General features: G+C 48.9%; 1 protein-coding gene across 3 annotated transcripts in view; it reads right to left on the bottom strand.

The window, feature by feature from the left end:
• ZFHX3 (zinc finger homeobox 3) overlaps nucleotides 1–13428 on the bottom strand; it is a 428452-nt gene that overhangs the window by 110837 nt on the left and 304187 nt on the right. For all 3 annotated transcript variants that reach the window (XM_082436143.1, XM_082436142.1, XM_082436141.1), the window contains one exon: nucleotides 1552–1783. In XM_082436143.1, the coding sequence (XP_082292269.1) occupies nucleotides 1552–1783 (232 nt within the window). The remainder of the gene's footprint in view (nucleotides 1–1551; nucleotides 1784–13428) is intronic.

Here is a 13428-nt window from a genome sequence, read left to right as displayed (position 1 = left end):
TGTACAACTTACCAAAAAAAATTTTTTTTGATCAAGAAATAGTAGTAGAAGCTCGTTAAGAAATATGGAAATAAGTAACAAAAGGAACAATTAAACTTGAAAGGCGGTGCTCTGGGGAATGGGACTGGCAGGGGCTATGCCATTTTTCACAGTAAGGTTTATATAACTTTTTGCCTTTAAAAACTTCATAAAAATGTGAATGACAACATTAGGATTAAAGTCCCCACATGGCCACGACACGTGAGAGGCTGAGAGGATGCGGTAGGCAATGGAGAGAGCAAAAGGCCTGAGTCTGCAGCCCGGCTAGGTCATTCGACAGCATGCCCTCGGAAGGAGAGGTCTGCAGGGGAAGTTGTGAGCCCAGCGTGTATGAGGTGGCACCCATGAGAGGTCCAGGAAGCTGTGTGAAGGGCACGTGCCAACACCAGGAGACAAAGTTTCAAGAGGCTGGGAGCCGAGGGCCAGGCCTAGTGCCCGGGTGATGACGGCACGTAGGGCAGCCTGAGGACCACGAGCTGGGGTGTGGGGCGGGGGCTTGGGCGGTGGCGTGGAGGATAGTCCAGAGCAGCAGGAGGACAAGAGAGAAACACGTCCAGGGAAGGGCGCTTCCAGAAGGGAATGGGCAGCAATCTCAAAGACCACGGAAAGAAAAAGGCTCAGCACGTAGCCACTGGGCTCGGAAAATCCGAAGTCAGTGGTGACCTTCTCAAGGATGGTTTGATGACGAGAGGAAACGGGCTATGATAGGCTGACGTGTGAACAGGAGATGGACCAACACAGAGTGTTCTTTCAAGAATCTGAAGATGCTGTTGGAGAGAGAGAGTGGAACACAGGATTAAGGGAGGGCTTTAACCATAAATGGTTTTTAAAGAGACAGGTGACTGTCCTGTGTTCCCAACCAGAGAGAAAGGGACTGGAAGGGTGAAAAAATAAGAGAGAGGGGAGATTCTACCGAGTGAGGTCCCGGTGGGAGTGCAAGTCACACAGGGAAGGAAGGAGAAGGGGACGGCGGGTGAGAGGACACGGTGGAGGCGGAAGTGTGGGGTGAGCTCCCCTGGAAGGTCTCCCCCCTCTTTGTGAAGTAACAGCCAGCACTGAGCCAGGAACAACTGGGTCGCTCTCAAATACAATCACAATGTTTATAACAAACACGTTTCGATCCTCTCTGAAGTTCATTCTTACAGACCAGACTCGAGGTCACACACTGCCCATTCTCAACACTGAGCAAGACATCGTTTAGCATTTGCTTTATGTTGATCTGAACCAAAACACTGAATCTAGAGCGCACCTCAGAAGAACGTGGGGAGAGGGGACAAAACATCGTCTGTTGGCTTGCTCCCTGGGCAGCGGCTTGTGACATCTGAAGAAAAGTGTGGTGCTAAGTTCCTTTAAAAAATGGGAAAAGCAACAATCCCTGCGTGTCCCCTTCAGAACACAGCGGTCACCTGTGAGGCTGGTAATGGACGTGAGGGCCAGCTGCACCAAGCCGCAGCCCTCAGGAGGCCACTGCCCAGGCGGCCCCGGGCCTCCCATGCCCACGAGACCACTCACCGGGGTCGGTGGAGGGGCACCTCCGGATGGTGAAGATCTGCCCCAGGTCCTCGTCCTCCTCCGGAAGGCCCTTCTGCAGCCGCTGCAGCTTGCGCAGGCTCTCGCCACGCTGATGCTTCATGGAGCGCACGTGCTGGATAAGGTTGAGCTTGGCCTTGGTGGAGTACTTGCACAGGACGCAGTGGTAGTAGCAGCTCTCGCCCTCCACGCCGCTCTCGTGCTGCTGCAGGTGCTACAGGGGTGAAAAAGAGGGACACGCCTCAGGTTAGCCACTCCAAGCCCACCATGCCCTGGCAGCAGCCCAAGGACCCCTCATGGGGGTTGCCTGGTTTTTCCCAGCGGGTCCTTCCCCAGCAGCTCTGGGGCCAACTTGCAGATAACAGAGTGAAGGGCTTCACCGGTACCAAGCTGGCTCTCGTTCCCGTCTCCCTCACACGCGTCAGCGTGCTGAAAACGCTGACGGATCCGACCCTCCCAGTATAAAACTGGTCTTCCTGGCACAATAATTAAAGGTTCCTCCTTCCACTCTCCAAAGTGTCCTGCTTTATTTAGAACAGGGGTCGGCAAGCTATGGCCCAAAGGCCAAATCCACCCTGCTGCCTATTTCTGTAAATAGGGTTTTATGGGAACACAGCCACATCTGTTAATTTGTGTATTGTCTATGGCTGCTCTCTAAACACCAGAGTTCCATAGTTGCAATAGAGACTGTTTGGGGCTTCCCTGGTGGCGCAGTGGTTGAGAATCTGCCTGCCAATGCAGGGGACACGGGTTCGAGCTCTGGTCTGGGAAGATCTCACATGCCGCGGAGCAATTGGGCCCGTGAGCCACGATTACTGAGCCTGCGCATCTGGAGCCTGTGCTCTGCAACGGGAGAGGCCACGACAGTGAGAGGCCCGCGCACCGCGATGAAGAGTGACCCCCGCTTGCCGCAACTAGAGAAAGCCCTCGCACAGAAACTAAGACCCAACACAGCCATAGATAAATAAATAAACAAATTTAAAAAAAAAGAGAGACTGTTTGGCCTGCAAAGCCTAAAATCTTATCATCTGGCCCTTTACGGAAAAAGTGACCAGCCCCTGTTTTAGGGGATGGTCCACATAGTCACCTTACCTGTATAGACTCTTAGGTCAGTAACACAGCGCCAAAGCTGCTGTTTGGCTATTTCACAAGAAAGATGACTCAAGTTTTTGTATTTAGAACTACAGACTATTCGGAGAACCCAAAATTAGGTTTTCCCCTGGATTAAAAAAAAAAAAGACAGAAAAATAAATTTCTCCAGACTAGTTTCCCTGTCAACATCTCAAGGTCATTTGGCTTAGTGCTCAGATGGTCAAAATAACACTCTGTGTTGTGTTTGTGTCAACACAGTACTCTGATTTCAGAACACAGAAGCCCCAGAGCTGCCAGAAAGCAGGCACACACAGGCATAAAGTCTGATGCACAAGACAGTGGAGGCCATGGAAACAGTTAGCCGACTCCAGACTTCTGCATTTAGGAGAAGGCTTAAAGATTATCCAAGCACAATGTTCACATCCTTTCGGGGCCTCTTTGAGAATACAGCTGAAAGCTATGGACCCTTTTTATTAGCAATTAGGGAATTGACACGCTCCTGGTATAGGAAGGCCGCCTCCTTCATTTCAAATGGTTCATTTTAGGGGAAGAGGGAACTTTTCTATTGGGTGCACATAAAGCAGGAGAAACAATTCCAAAAAGTTTAAGTGGTTGACCCAAGGTAACCCAGCTAGTCAGTGGGAGAGAGAACTAGAAGCTGGGTCTCACATCCCCCAGCATCCTTTTGGAGGAGGAAGTTCAGATAATGCATTTTATGGGCTCATGTTTCCACCGGTCCGTCCCTCTTCCTCCTCACCCTCATCCCCACCTCTAGTCCCCAGAGCCTGGCCCAAGGGACCACACAGAGTACACGATAAATGCCTCGGCACTTCTTTGTCCGGCCCCTCTCATTTCTGACCACACTTGTTCTATTTGATGCCCATGCCTGATAACTGTTTCTGGTCCTGCTTGGATATCTTTCTTGTCCACACTATATGGTGACACACTCAGAAAGCACAGCAGTCAGAATGTCCTGCACTCTGCCTAATACTGAAAATACCAGAGTGGCCCTAGCAGTACTTCCTATTGGATGACACGGCTCTGAAGCTCACGTGCTCACATGCACACATCCTATGTTCACGGAAAAAGTGTGAACATTCCAGAAGCACGTATAGACCTTGTTGGAAGAGGAAATACGAATGCAACAATAGAGTGCTGTAGAAAAACTACACTACTATAATAACTTTTGCTCTGGGGCCAACTTGCAGATAACAGAGTGAAGGGCTTCACCGGTACCAAGAGAGAACAATCCCTTCTGTCCTCGAAATGGGTGATTTAACACACTCAAGTGCAGAGCCTTGGAACAAAGCAATATCCTCCCTCCCTGCCCCGGCTCCATACTAGCTGTCCTAGAACAATCACAACCAGAAGGAGTTTGAAGAACTAGCAAGCTCAGTGTTAACTGTCAAGTTATAACAACTGAAAATATAAAGCTACTTTTCTTGAAATAAATTTGAGCTGATTTTTTTTTTAATCGTTTATCTTCAATTTGCTGCCTCTGACATAAGGCTCCTCACAGAGGATTTCAGGAGTATGGAAAGCATCAAAGCAAAGTTTTCTGGAGGCTGCAACCCTGGGGAGAAGGAGAGTCTGAGGGGCTAGGTGGAAAGGAAAATGATGCGCTTGTCCATGCTCCTTCTCCCCGACTTCTCCACAGGGACCCCCGAAAGCCAAAAACTGCACCAGGATATTCCTGGGAGCAAGAGTTTGGCTTGGGATTGAGGAACAGGAAACTTGTACAGGAGCCAGAAACTGCTGTCTTGGATCACTAAGACCAAAAGAATGACATTTATTAAAGTTTCAACAAAAACTGACTGAATGAAAGATAACAGGGAAAATACCCATGGCATCTAAAGCAGTAAGCTCTGTCGAGGGATTTTGGTGGTATCATGAACTATGAAATCAGAGCAAGTACCATTAATGCCCTAACCCCAAATTCTCATTACTTTCCCATGAAACAGGACTTCCTTGCACTAAAGCTCTGAATCTTAAACATAAAATTTTAATATGGATGTGAGGGTTCTTTTCCAAACAGCTGGGGTTTCCAGTCTCTGAGCCAGAAGAGAGAATAACATGGCCAAAAAGTGTTGGATGGGAGTTGTCAGATGTCAGATGTATTTTGTCCTCAAATCCATGGGTTCCTGGGTGACAGGGCTGTATAAATCCTGAACTAAAATAAACATGATACTGGGGACTCCTGTTTAAAAAATAACTGTATAAGGATGATGTCCCCAAACCACTACACCTGACTCATGGTGGTCAGCGGCAGTCTCTACTGCCACCAGGAATTCTTCTGTCTGCCACGTGAGAACCATTTTGGAAGGGAAATGGTTACATGCTACAAATGGTAGAGAAAAGAATAAAAGGAAACGCGGAAAACAGAGCCACGGCCTTTCCCACTGATCCCGGTGCAGGGAACGTTTAGGGTCCTCTCTTAGAGACTTGCACAGAAGCATAATTCAAAATTCCAAGCTTGCTTTTGCACTCCAAGTTCATTCTTCAAGACATACACACAAAAATCCAGAATAAACTATTTCTCCATCCTAGGAAACACCTGCTTATAAAGGTTATACCTAACCCAAACTTCCACTCACAACTGGAGTCTCTTGAGGTCTACCTGCATGTGACAGCTCCTGTTCTCACCACATCTTGTAAGCTCGGTAATTCTCAGGCTGTCCAATCTCCAGCAAACGGGGGCCCAAAGCGAGCAGCAGGGTCCTGGGTCCTGACTTCTGTGACCTACTCCACAACATCTGGTCATTTCCGAGGCCTTGAGTGCGTCAGTGCCCTGACCTTGTTGGCCAGGCACCCTCTCCCTCCCAAGATGCCCTGGCCCATCCCCAGAATTCCACCCTTGGAACCTGCCTAATAAGACGCAGCAGGAGGGGATGGGGCTGCAGAGGCCGATGAGGACTCCACGGGGCACGCCAGTCAGCCAAGGACAAGCTTTCCCTGCAGAAGAGAGTAGACGTTTTCATCTGGAGAGAGAGGGAGAATGACTTGTTCCTGTCCCAGCTAATTAGAATACCCTCAATTGGGATCACAATGTATTTAATTAAATTCACTGTAATATATGGAGAATCCACCAAGGCACAAATCCCAGTGGAACACTCAGTGGGGGAGCTGCCTGCCTCCCTTCGGAGTTCTTGCTCTCCTCTGCAGGCAGGAAATTCTTCTCCCACGCAGATACTGGACTCCCCCAACACTCTCCCCTTCACAAAGGCTGCCCATCCTTGGGAAGCAGGACCCAGGTCTTGTTTGGCTTTTTCCATTTATTTCTTTACTCTGTGCTCAAGATTCTTAACTGCTCACCTCTATCGGGTCAGGTGTGCAGTTGAAAAAAGAAAACAGAACAATAACTTCAACTGTGGTTAGTGTGCTACACGTGGACCCAAAGAAAACTGGCCACTGAGCCCATCAAGCAGGGTTTGGTTTTGGTTCAGTTCTAAGCATCTACAACACACGAGACACTATGTAAACACATACACACACACACACACACACACACACACACACACACAGACTATGCCCTACCCTAGGGCATGACCCTGCAGATAATAAGGCAGTGATGGTGGTGACTTGGCAGACAGGCCAAGGGATATAAGGAGGGCACCCCTCTATTGTGAATACCATTGTGAGAATACACCCTCCAGCTGGACCGGTGAAAATCACTGGCTCACTCAAGAAAAATCAACATCTACCCACCAATGAATAATGAATAAGCAGGACCAACTAGTAAATCAAGAAAGGGAGATCTACCCAGTTAAAGAAGAGTGGCAACCGAGGTCCAACCAAACTCACTCGGTTCAGCCAGCCTCTCCTATAACCGTGAACCCTGAACCGCCTAGGGTTTCCTTGTTTTCCCCCAATCTCACTGGCTGTTTTTTAAAGTGCCTGCAAAACACTGGGTTATATGAACTGCAAGTGTACTGTTGTTTCCACCGAAAGAAACTTCTACACGTGGCAAGAGGATTTACTTCCTGAAAGCTCAGAGAAGTACAAGGACCCACAAGAAGGGAATAAGTATCCAGTGTGACTCATAAATGGAAACAGAGAAAGAGCCCAACAAACTCCAACTTCTCCAACTGACCACCGTGCGGCAGAAAATAGATTGTCCTCACAGCAATCGAGTAGCAACTGGATTCACACACACTAGGTGGGCAGCACCTGTGCTGGAAATGAGCAAGCGGGGCTCCCTCACACTGGTCAGGGACCCTTTCCTGTCCATCTGTCTGATCCCGTCGGAGCATTTATAATTTAAAATGCTCGTCCTGTTCTGGTTTAGCTGGCAGGAGACACTCCTGTGCGCCTGACACGGAAACATCCAATGTCCCACGTCTTCCCTTCTGGGTCTGGTTCCGAGGGAAGAACTTGGAAAAGAAGACCTCAATACAACAAGAGGTGCCTTGAATAATAGGCCTGGCACGTGAGGCCGAGTGCAAAAAGCAAACTAATAATTAAAAAAGAAAGGAAAGGAGCCAGCCCACGTTATTTGTGGGATTCCACCCCATTAACATGTTGGGCTCGTCCACCCTGGCCAACGAATGAAAGTCCAAGAGACGAAAAGAGGGCTCTTGTTAGAAAATAATTCATCGTGAAAATCAAAAAAATGTGTTCCTGTTACTTGTTTCCCAGGAAAACTAACCAAGTTCTGTCAGAGGACATCGATTTCTATAAATCTGGAGGGGCCCCGGCTCCCTCCTCCTCCCCAACAATAGGAAACTTCTAACATCTGGTTCTTCATGCATGGAATGCAAAATATTGATCAGGTTTTGTCAAAGCCTCCCCTTTAAAGGAGAAATGGACAAAGTACACTCTGACACACACACACACACACACGCACACTCACAAATGAAAACACATGATTCACAAACGAAGGTTCCTCGGGGAATAATAACTGTTACAATGAACACACGAACGCCCACCCCGCTCACCACATCCTCCCATGGATACAATGCAACTGTACTCGGAGGGCAAAGCAAACAGCGAAGCTCCCTGATGGGGTAAAGCAGCTCCCAGGCAGCCCTCCGGGCAAGCGGCAGACCAGACACCTCCCGCATCACAGAGAGGAAGCCCCACGGCGGGCGTCCATAAAGGCCCAACACACCTGTGGAGCTCGGAAGTGCAACCCGGCACAGACAGGGAGAAGAGCCTCTCAATCCATAAGACAGAGGTCCCCAACGCAACAGGCTGCTGTTGCATCAGGCCTCTGGAGGGAAAACACTGTTAACCACAGCAAGCCCGGGGCTTGGGGTGAGGACTATGAAAGTCTCACCAACACTTCCAGTGAGAAGGAACAGGAAGATGAGGGTCCGGAGCGAAGCTGCTAATTACCCAGTAAGATGAAATAAGGAAGAAGGAAGCAGGTGTTAATTCACCATCATACCCGTGCATGGCATTTACTGCTGAGGAAGCACCTTCACACATTTAATTTTCTCATGACACCCTGACGTGGGCAGCGTTTGGCTCCTGTCCTTGGAGAAACCCAAAGCTCCAAGAAGTCATGTGACCCCTTGCCCCCAAGGTCCCACAGAGCATGGAAGAAACAGGACAGGAACCCAGGGCTGGAGGCCAGGCCCACGGCTGCCCAGCTACACTGCAATGACCACGGGGTGCGTTCTGGAACACGGGACTCTCCAGACCCGGGTATTCACTTTGAATGCCTAAAAAAGAAATTGTTTCAGGTGTAATGCAATCCAGAATGGGGGTGGTTAATTTTTTTAATCAGGGGTTGTGTTACAGTTCCAAATTTAATGTCGCATTCTTAGGAAAGCTTCCGGAAGGTCAACCTAAATATATATGTATTCTCTGTTTCATGTTGGCTTTTCACCCACTCATGCCCTCATCCTCGGCACCTGTTAATTTAGTCCTATTTCACTGCAGGAGCCCAGCAGACAGCGTAAGATATAAGCCCCAACCACCATTTACAAGGGAACGTGAAAGGAAGTAAAAATATTCCCTTAGATCAATCCATTTGCGTTGCTCTGACCTATTTTCCAGTTTCTAGGCCAGTCTCCTCAGGCCCTGGAACAAGCCATGACTGTTCGCTCTCAGCATCCAAGCTCCAAGGCCAGAGTCAAGACTTTCTAGCCCTGCATCTCCTCGCTTGCATGAATGATATTTCCTCATTCAAAAGTCTCAAGATGAATGTTCCTTGACAGAAGTATAGTAAGTTCTAGGGAAAAAATAAGCATAAATCTGCAATCTATAGGTTATATCGGCCTTGGCTTTGAAATCTTTTCTAGAAAAATACAAGCATGGACTCTTGTGGAATGTTGATGCATCCCTAACAGATTTCATTTCCCTCTGTTGGGAAAACTCCAGAAAGGACTGTGGCGTAACTATACACAGAGAGAAAGCTGATAAGGTGTGTAGGAGTCCTCCCTAAGGAAAGGGCCCATCGGAGCCTGAGGTCTCAAGCAAAATAAGGGCTAGTTTCCACGACAGGCAAATGGGCATCTACATAAGCTCGGAAGCCAACGGAGGTATGTGGTGGGGAAAACAATCAAGTGGGTCCCACAAGGCTAACATCAAACTGACTATCCTCCAGGAACTACCCAAAGCTCCCTGGATCTGAAGATCAGCCCTTCTCTAAGGGCACTGGTAACAGTGAGTTCATTAAGATGTGCTTCTTCCCTTACGCTGCTTTCCAGCTCTCACAGGTGTAAGTCCCCACACAAAACAAAGGCCGCCATATACATGCTACTCAAGCTGGTCCTCATTCAACTCCATGTCACACTGTTGTCATAACGGTGGTTTAAGGTGAACTCTGGATTAAGGCAGGCCAGGGAAAACCCTCCCTCTGTGCTCCCTTCAGCAAACTACACACACGGGGTGGGCCTCAGTTGCCTCATCTGCAATGTTGGAACAACAGCAGAAGCTCCTCATAGCACCACGGGGAGAGGTCAACGGGATAACTCACACAAAGTGCGTAATACAGTGCCCGATGTACGGCTTGCCTTCAGAATCAACAAGGCTATTATTATTACTATCATTATCTTTCAAACTAGTTAAGCTTTGGGGATTAGGAATAGAAATGAATGTCTACTGAATTTACCTATTTGACATTTCCCTCCTTATGACCGATCTATCCTGCCCCCTCCCTGGGAACCACATCCCCACACCACCCCCCCGGGCCAAAGAAGAATCCCTTGTTGACAATAAAGAAACTGCGATGCACAGAAATTATAAAATAGAGGGGAAATTGCACACACACGGGACCGACTTCTTCCTTACAAGAGGTGCTTAATTTTTATTTTAAGTCCCTTGCCCAAGTCGTGCAGCTGGTGCAGGCAGAGCCAGGATCACACCCCAGGTCCATGTCCTTGCCACAGAACCCCATCTGTTCTCTCTGGATCTCTCTGCCCGTGAGGTGTCAATATAATGAAAATCAGAACCCTTGCTCTTTTATCACATCTGCCAACATCCCAGGTGAGAACCAGGAAAGGAGAACTTTGCTGAAAAGGCTGCAGACATGGCGCCGATTCCCCAAATCCGCTCTGAAGGATTTGCTTATTTGTATCTCCAACCCCATGACAGTCAACACAGCAGGAAAAACATACTTGTCTGGTGGTCAAAACAGGTGCGTTACTTCATCTGTAAAATACAGATGTTTATACTTGCCCTGTCTTCCTTGGAGGGAATTTTAAAAAACCACATGAGCAAACAAATGTGAAGATCACTCAGAAGGTGTGAAGGACTACCTGAATATCTGGCACAGGCATCATCTCTCTACCTTGAGACCAGATTTTGCTTCCTCACCTCTGATTGGCAGGTACACCGCCATGGGCTTGGTGGTTAATGATGCAGATGTGTTCCAGCTCAGCGGTCCTCTAACTGGAGCGTGCATCAGAAGCACCTGGTGGTGGCGGGGGCGAGGGGGGGGGTGCGCCATGCCGCAGAGTGTCGGGCCCACCCCAGGGGTTTCTGATTCACCGGGTCTGGGGTAAGGATGGAGAATTTGCACTTCTAACAATCTTCCTGGCGGAATGCTGACGTTCCTGGTCTGGGATCACACTCTGAGAACAGCTGCTTTGGACAGCAACTGCCACAGAACAGAGACCTAAGTCAGAATACATGGAGACATTCCCCCGTACAAAGGAAAATTTCCAAGGCCTAACATTTCCGAGCTGCCCGCCTTTTCCCAAAGAGTATTTCAGATTCTAGCAAACTGCACTTGATACATCATGCAACGCCTGCACACAAGAATTTACCCCTTTAATGAAACAGTCACACGGAAGCAGCTGCCTGCTACTGGCCTGCTCCAGATACTTCATAAAAGTCGGAACTGGCTCTATTCATCTTCCTCTCCCCTTTCACACCTGCAGTCTAAAATTTCGTGGGGCTGTGGCTGAAGGCGTGACTCTTGATGGCGAGGCATGAGGCATCACTTTTTCCCTGCGAGCCCTGCACCCTGCTGAGTGCACCTATCCAGATGTCTCGCTGGAACCGAGCCCACGGGAGAGCTTCCACCAAATATGAGCAAAATAAAATGGTCTTTAAAATTCCCCCCATGCTCTTGAACTTTCTCGCTGCTGCTGCTGAGAGCATGAACTTGGGGCTCCAACCTGGAGGTTTCTCTTGAGCTCCCACGAGCTCAAGCTCAAGCTCAAATACCCTCATCACCTTCATTATGAGAGAAGAACACGGGCCGCCAGCATGAGATGGGCAGGGGGCAGCGGGCACGCACAGGGCTGATTTCTTCCTCGTAAGAGGGGCTTAATTTTTATTTCATTTCTTCCCTTGAAACAGAAAATGGGAAAGTGACCAGGCACGAGAGAAAAATTCCCTCTAAACAAATGCCTTTGATGTCGCTCATTCTGGCTGCTAAGACATTTCATCCTTTCTCCTTAAATTATCTGGATTTTGTTGAAGGTTGAGGAAGATAAGTTACACTTGTGGGAGGGGGACAAGGGACCGAGAGAGTAGAAAGAGAAAAATGCTTCTTTGAGGAAGTGGAGCCGAGAGACCAGGAGATGGCTGGCTGCAGAGTGGACGGCCACGTGGTGAGAGGGGACACAGTTTTGCGAAAGATGACATGGCTAGTTTCTCTGCCCTGCTTTCAGGTTTCCACTCCCCCCCCCCATAAATAACCCAGACAAACACCCTGTACACTAGGTTTTGCTCTCCTTCCCCCCCTTTTTAAGTCTCATTAAAAGCCGATACTGTTCGGCCTCAAGATGGAGAGCTCAGCATGGATTTTACTGAACGTTAAATCAACCAGCAAGCGTAGCCAGCAAACTCTGTGGCACTTTAACTTTAAATAATGCAATAATTATTGAATTTCCTTTTTATAACTGAAGTGCTGGAATGTAAACAATGGGGCTGTAATTGCAGGAAGGGGGGATCAATAGAGGCAATCGTTTTCAGCCATGTTAATTGTAAATACAATTGCTCCAAGATGTCAGACTTGTTCTTCTTGCTCCCAGAATCATCCTAACGGATGACAGAGTCCAACTTTCCCATTACAGCTGTTCGTTCCTTTAAGAGGTTCTCAATCAGGTCTGATCAATCTGTCAAGATAATGCATGGAGTAAGTAAGACTCTTCCAAACACAGGCTCCCAATCAATAGCCCGGACCAGCTTAATGAGGTGGGGCTAAGGCCCAGAGGGAGGTAACAGCCCCCTGCTTGCACCTAGGTTTGGCAGGCTGGCTTCCTCGCATGGCCCTGATAAACAGATCAGCCCTTAATGAGGACATTAGTTATGCATGCTTCAGCAAGCAGCAAGGCACCCGTCCCCGGGGACAGATGGACAGAAAACAAAATAGATTAACAGGAAACAATATGGTGCCAAATTAGGTCCAACTGAAGACTTTTCCCTCCTTCTCCTGCTTTCCTTAATTGTCCAGCAGAGTGGAGGACATCAATTAATCATTCCAATGGGTGTGAGCTCAAAGCACGGGAGCGCCCGTTGAGCTGGGGGATCTCTGGGTGTCTGCTGGTTTCCCGTGGGCTGTCACTCTTAGGGCCCTCATCCCCCCCCACCCCGTTTCCAGACTACAAGAGGGGCCTCTCACGGAAGGAGAGAAGGGAGACCAGGCTGAATCTTGGTTTCTGACAGCCACAATGGGGGGGCCACGGACTGAAGCCGGACAAGAACAAATCTGCTGCTCTTCACAGGTGATGTCAGCTTTTGAGATCGAGTTTTGTTCCTGAGAATGGGTGAGCCCTCACAGACAAGGAGGAGGAAAGTCAAGAGTCTAGAATGCCAGGGCTTCCCTGGTGGCGCAGAGGTTAAGAATCCGCCTGCCAATGCAGGGGACACGGGTTCGAGCCCTGGCCTGGGAAGATCCCACATGCCGCGGGGCAACTAAGCCCGTGTGCCACAACTACTGAGCCTGAGCTCTGGAGCCCGCAAGCCACAACTACTGAGCCCACCCACCTAGAGCCCATGCTCCGCAACAAGAGAAGCCGCCGCAGTGGGAAGCCCGTGCCCCTCAACGAAGAGTAGCCCCTGCTCGCCACAACTAGAGAAAGCCTGTGCACAGCAACGAAGACCCAATGCAACCAAAGATTAAAAAATTAATTAAAAAAAAAAAGAGTCTAGAATCCCACTTCACCTGTCCCAGCATCTTTGCAATTCGCACAGGCTCTGCAGGAGTTTGAATTCCCACAAGGATAACCTGGAGGGCTCCTGGGGAGTCTGGAGAGCCATCTTTTCTCCCTTGGAGGGCACTGTGTGTCTGCACCCTTGTTCCTGCTGTGACTGGCTAGGAAGACAGCCCACTGGGGAAGTCCTTAAGAAAGGGCCATGTAAAGGAACATT

This window comes from Balaenoptera physalus (assembly GCF_965194825.1).
Source record: "Balaenoptera physalus genome assembly, chromosome: 19".
Lineage (NCBI taxonomy): Eukaryota > Metazoa > Chordata > Mammalia > Artiodactyla > Balaenopteridae > Balaenoptera > Balaenoptera physalus.
This window is presented reverse-complemented; position numbering and strand designations above follow the sequence as displayed.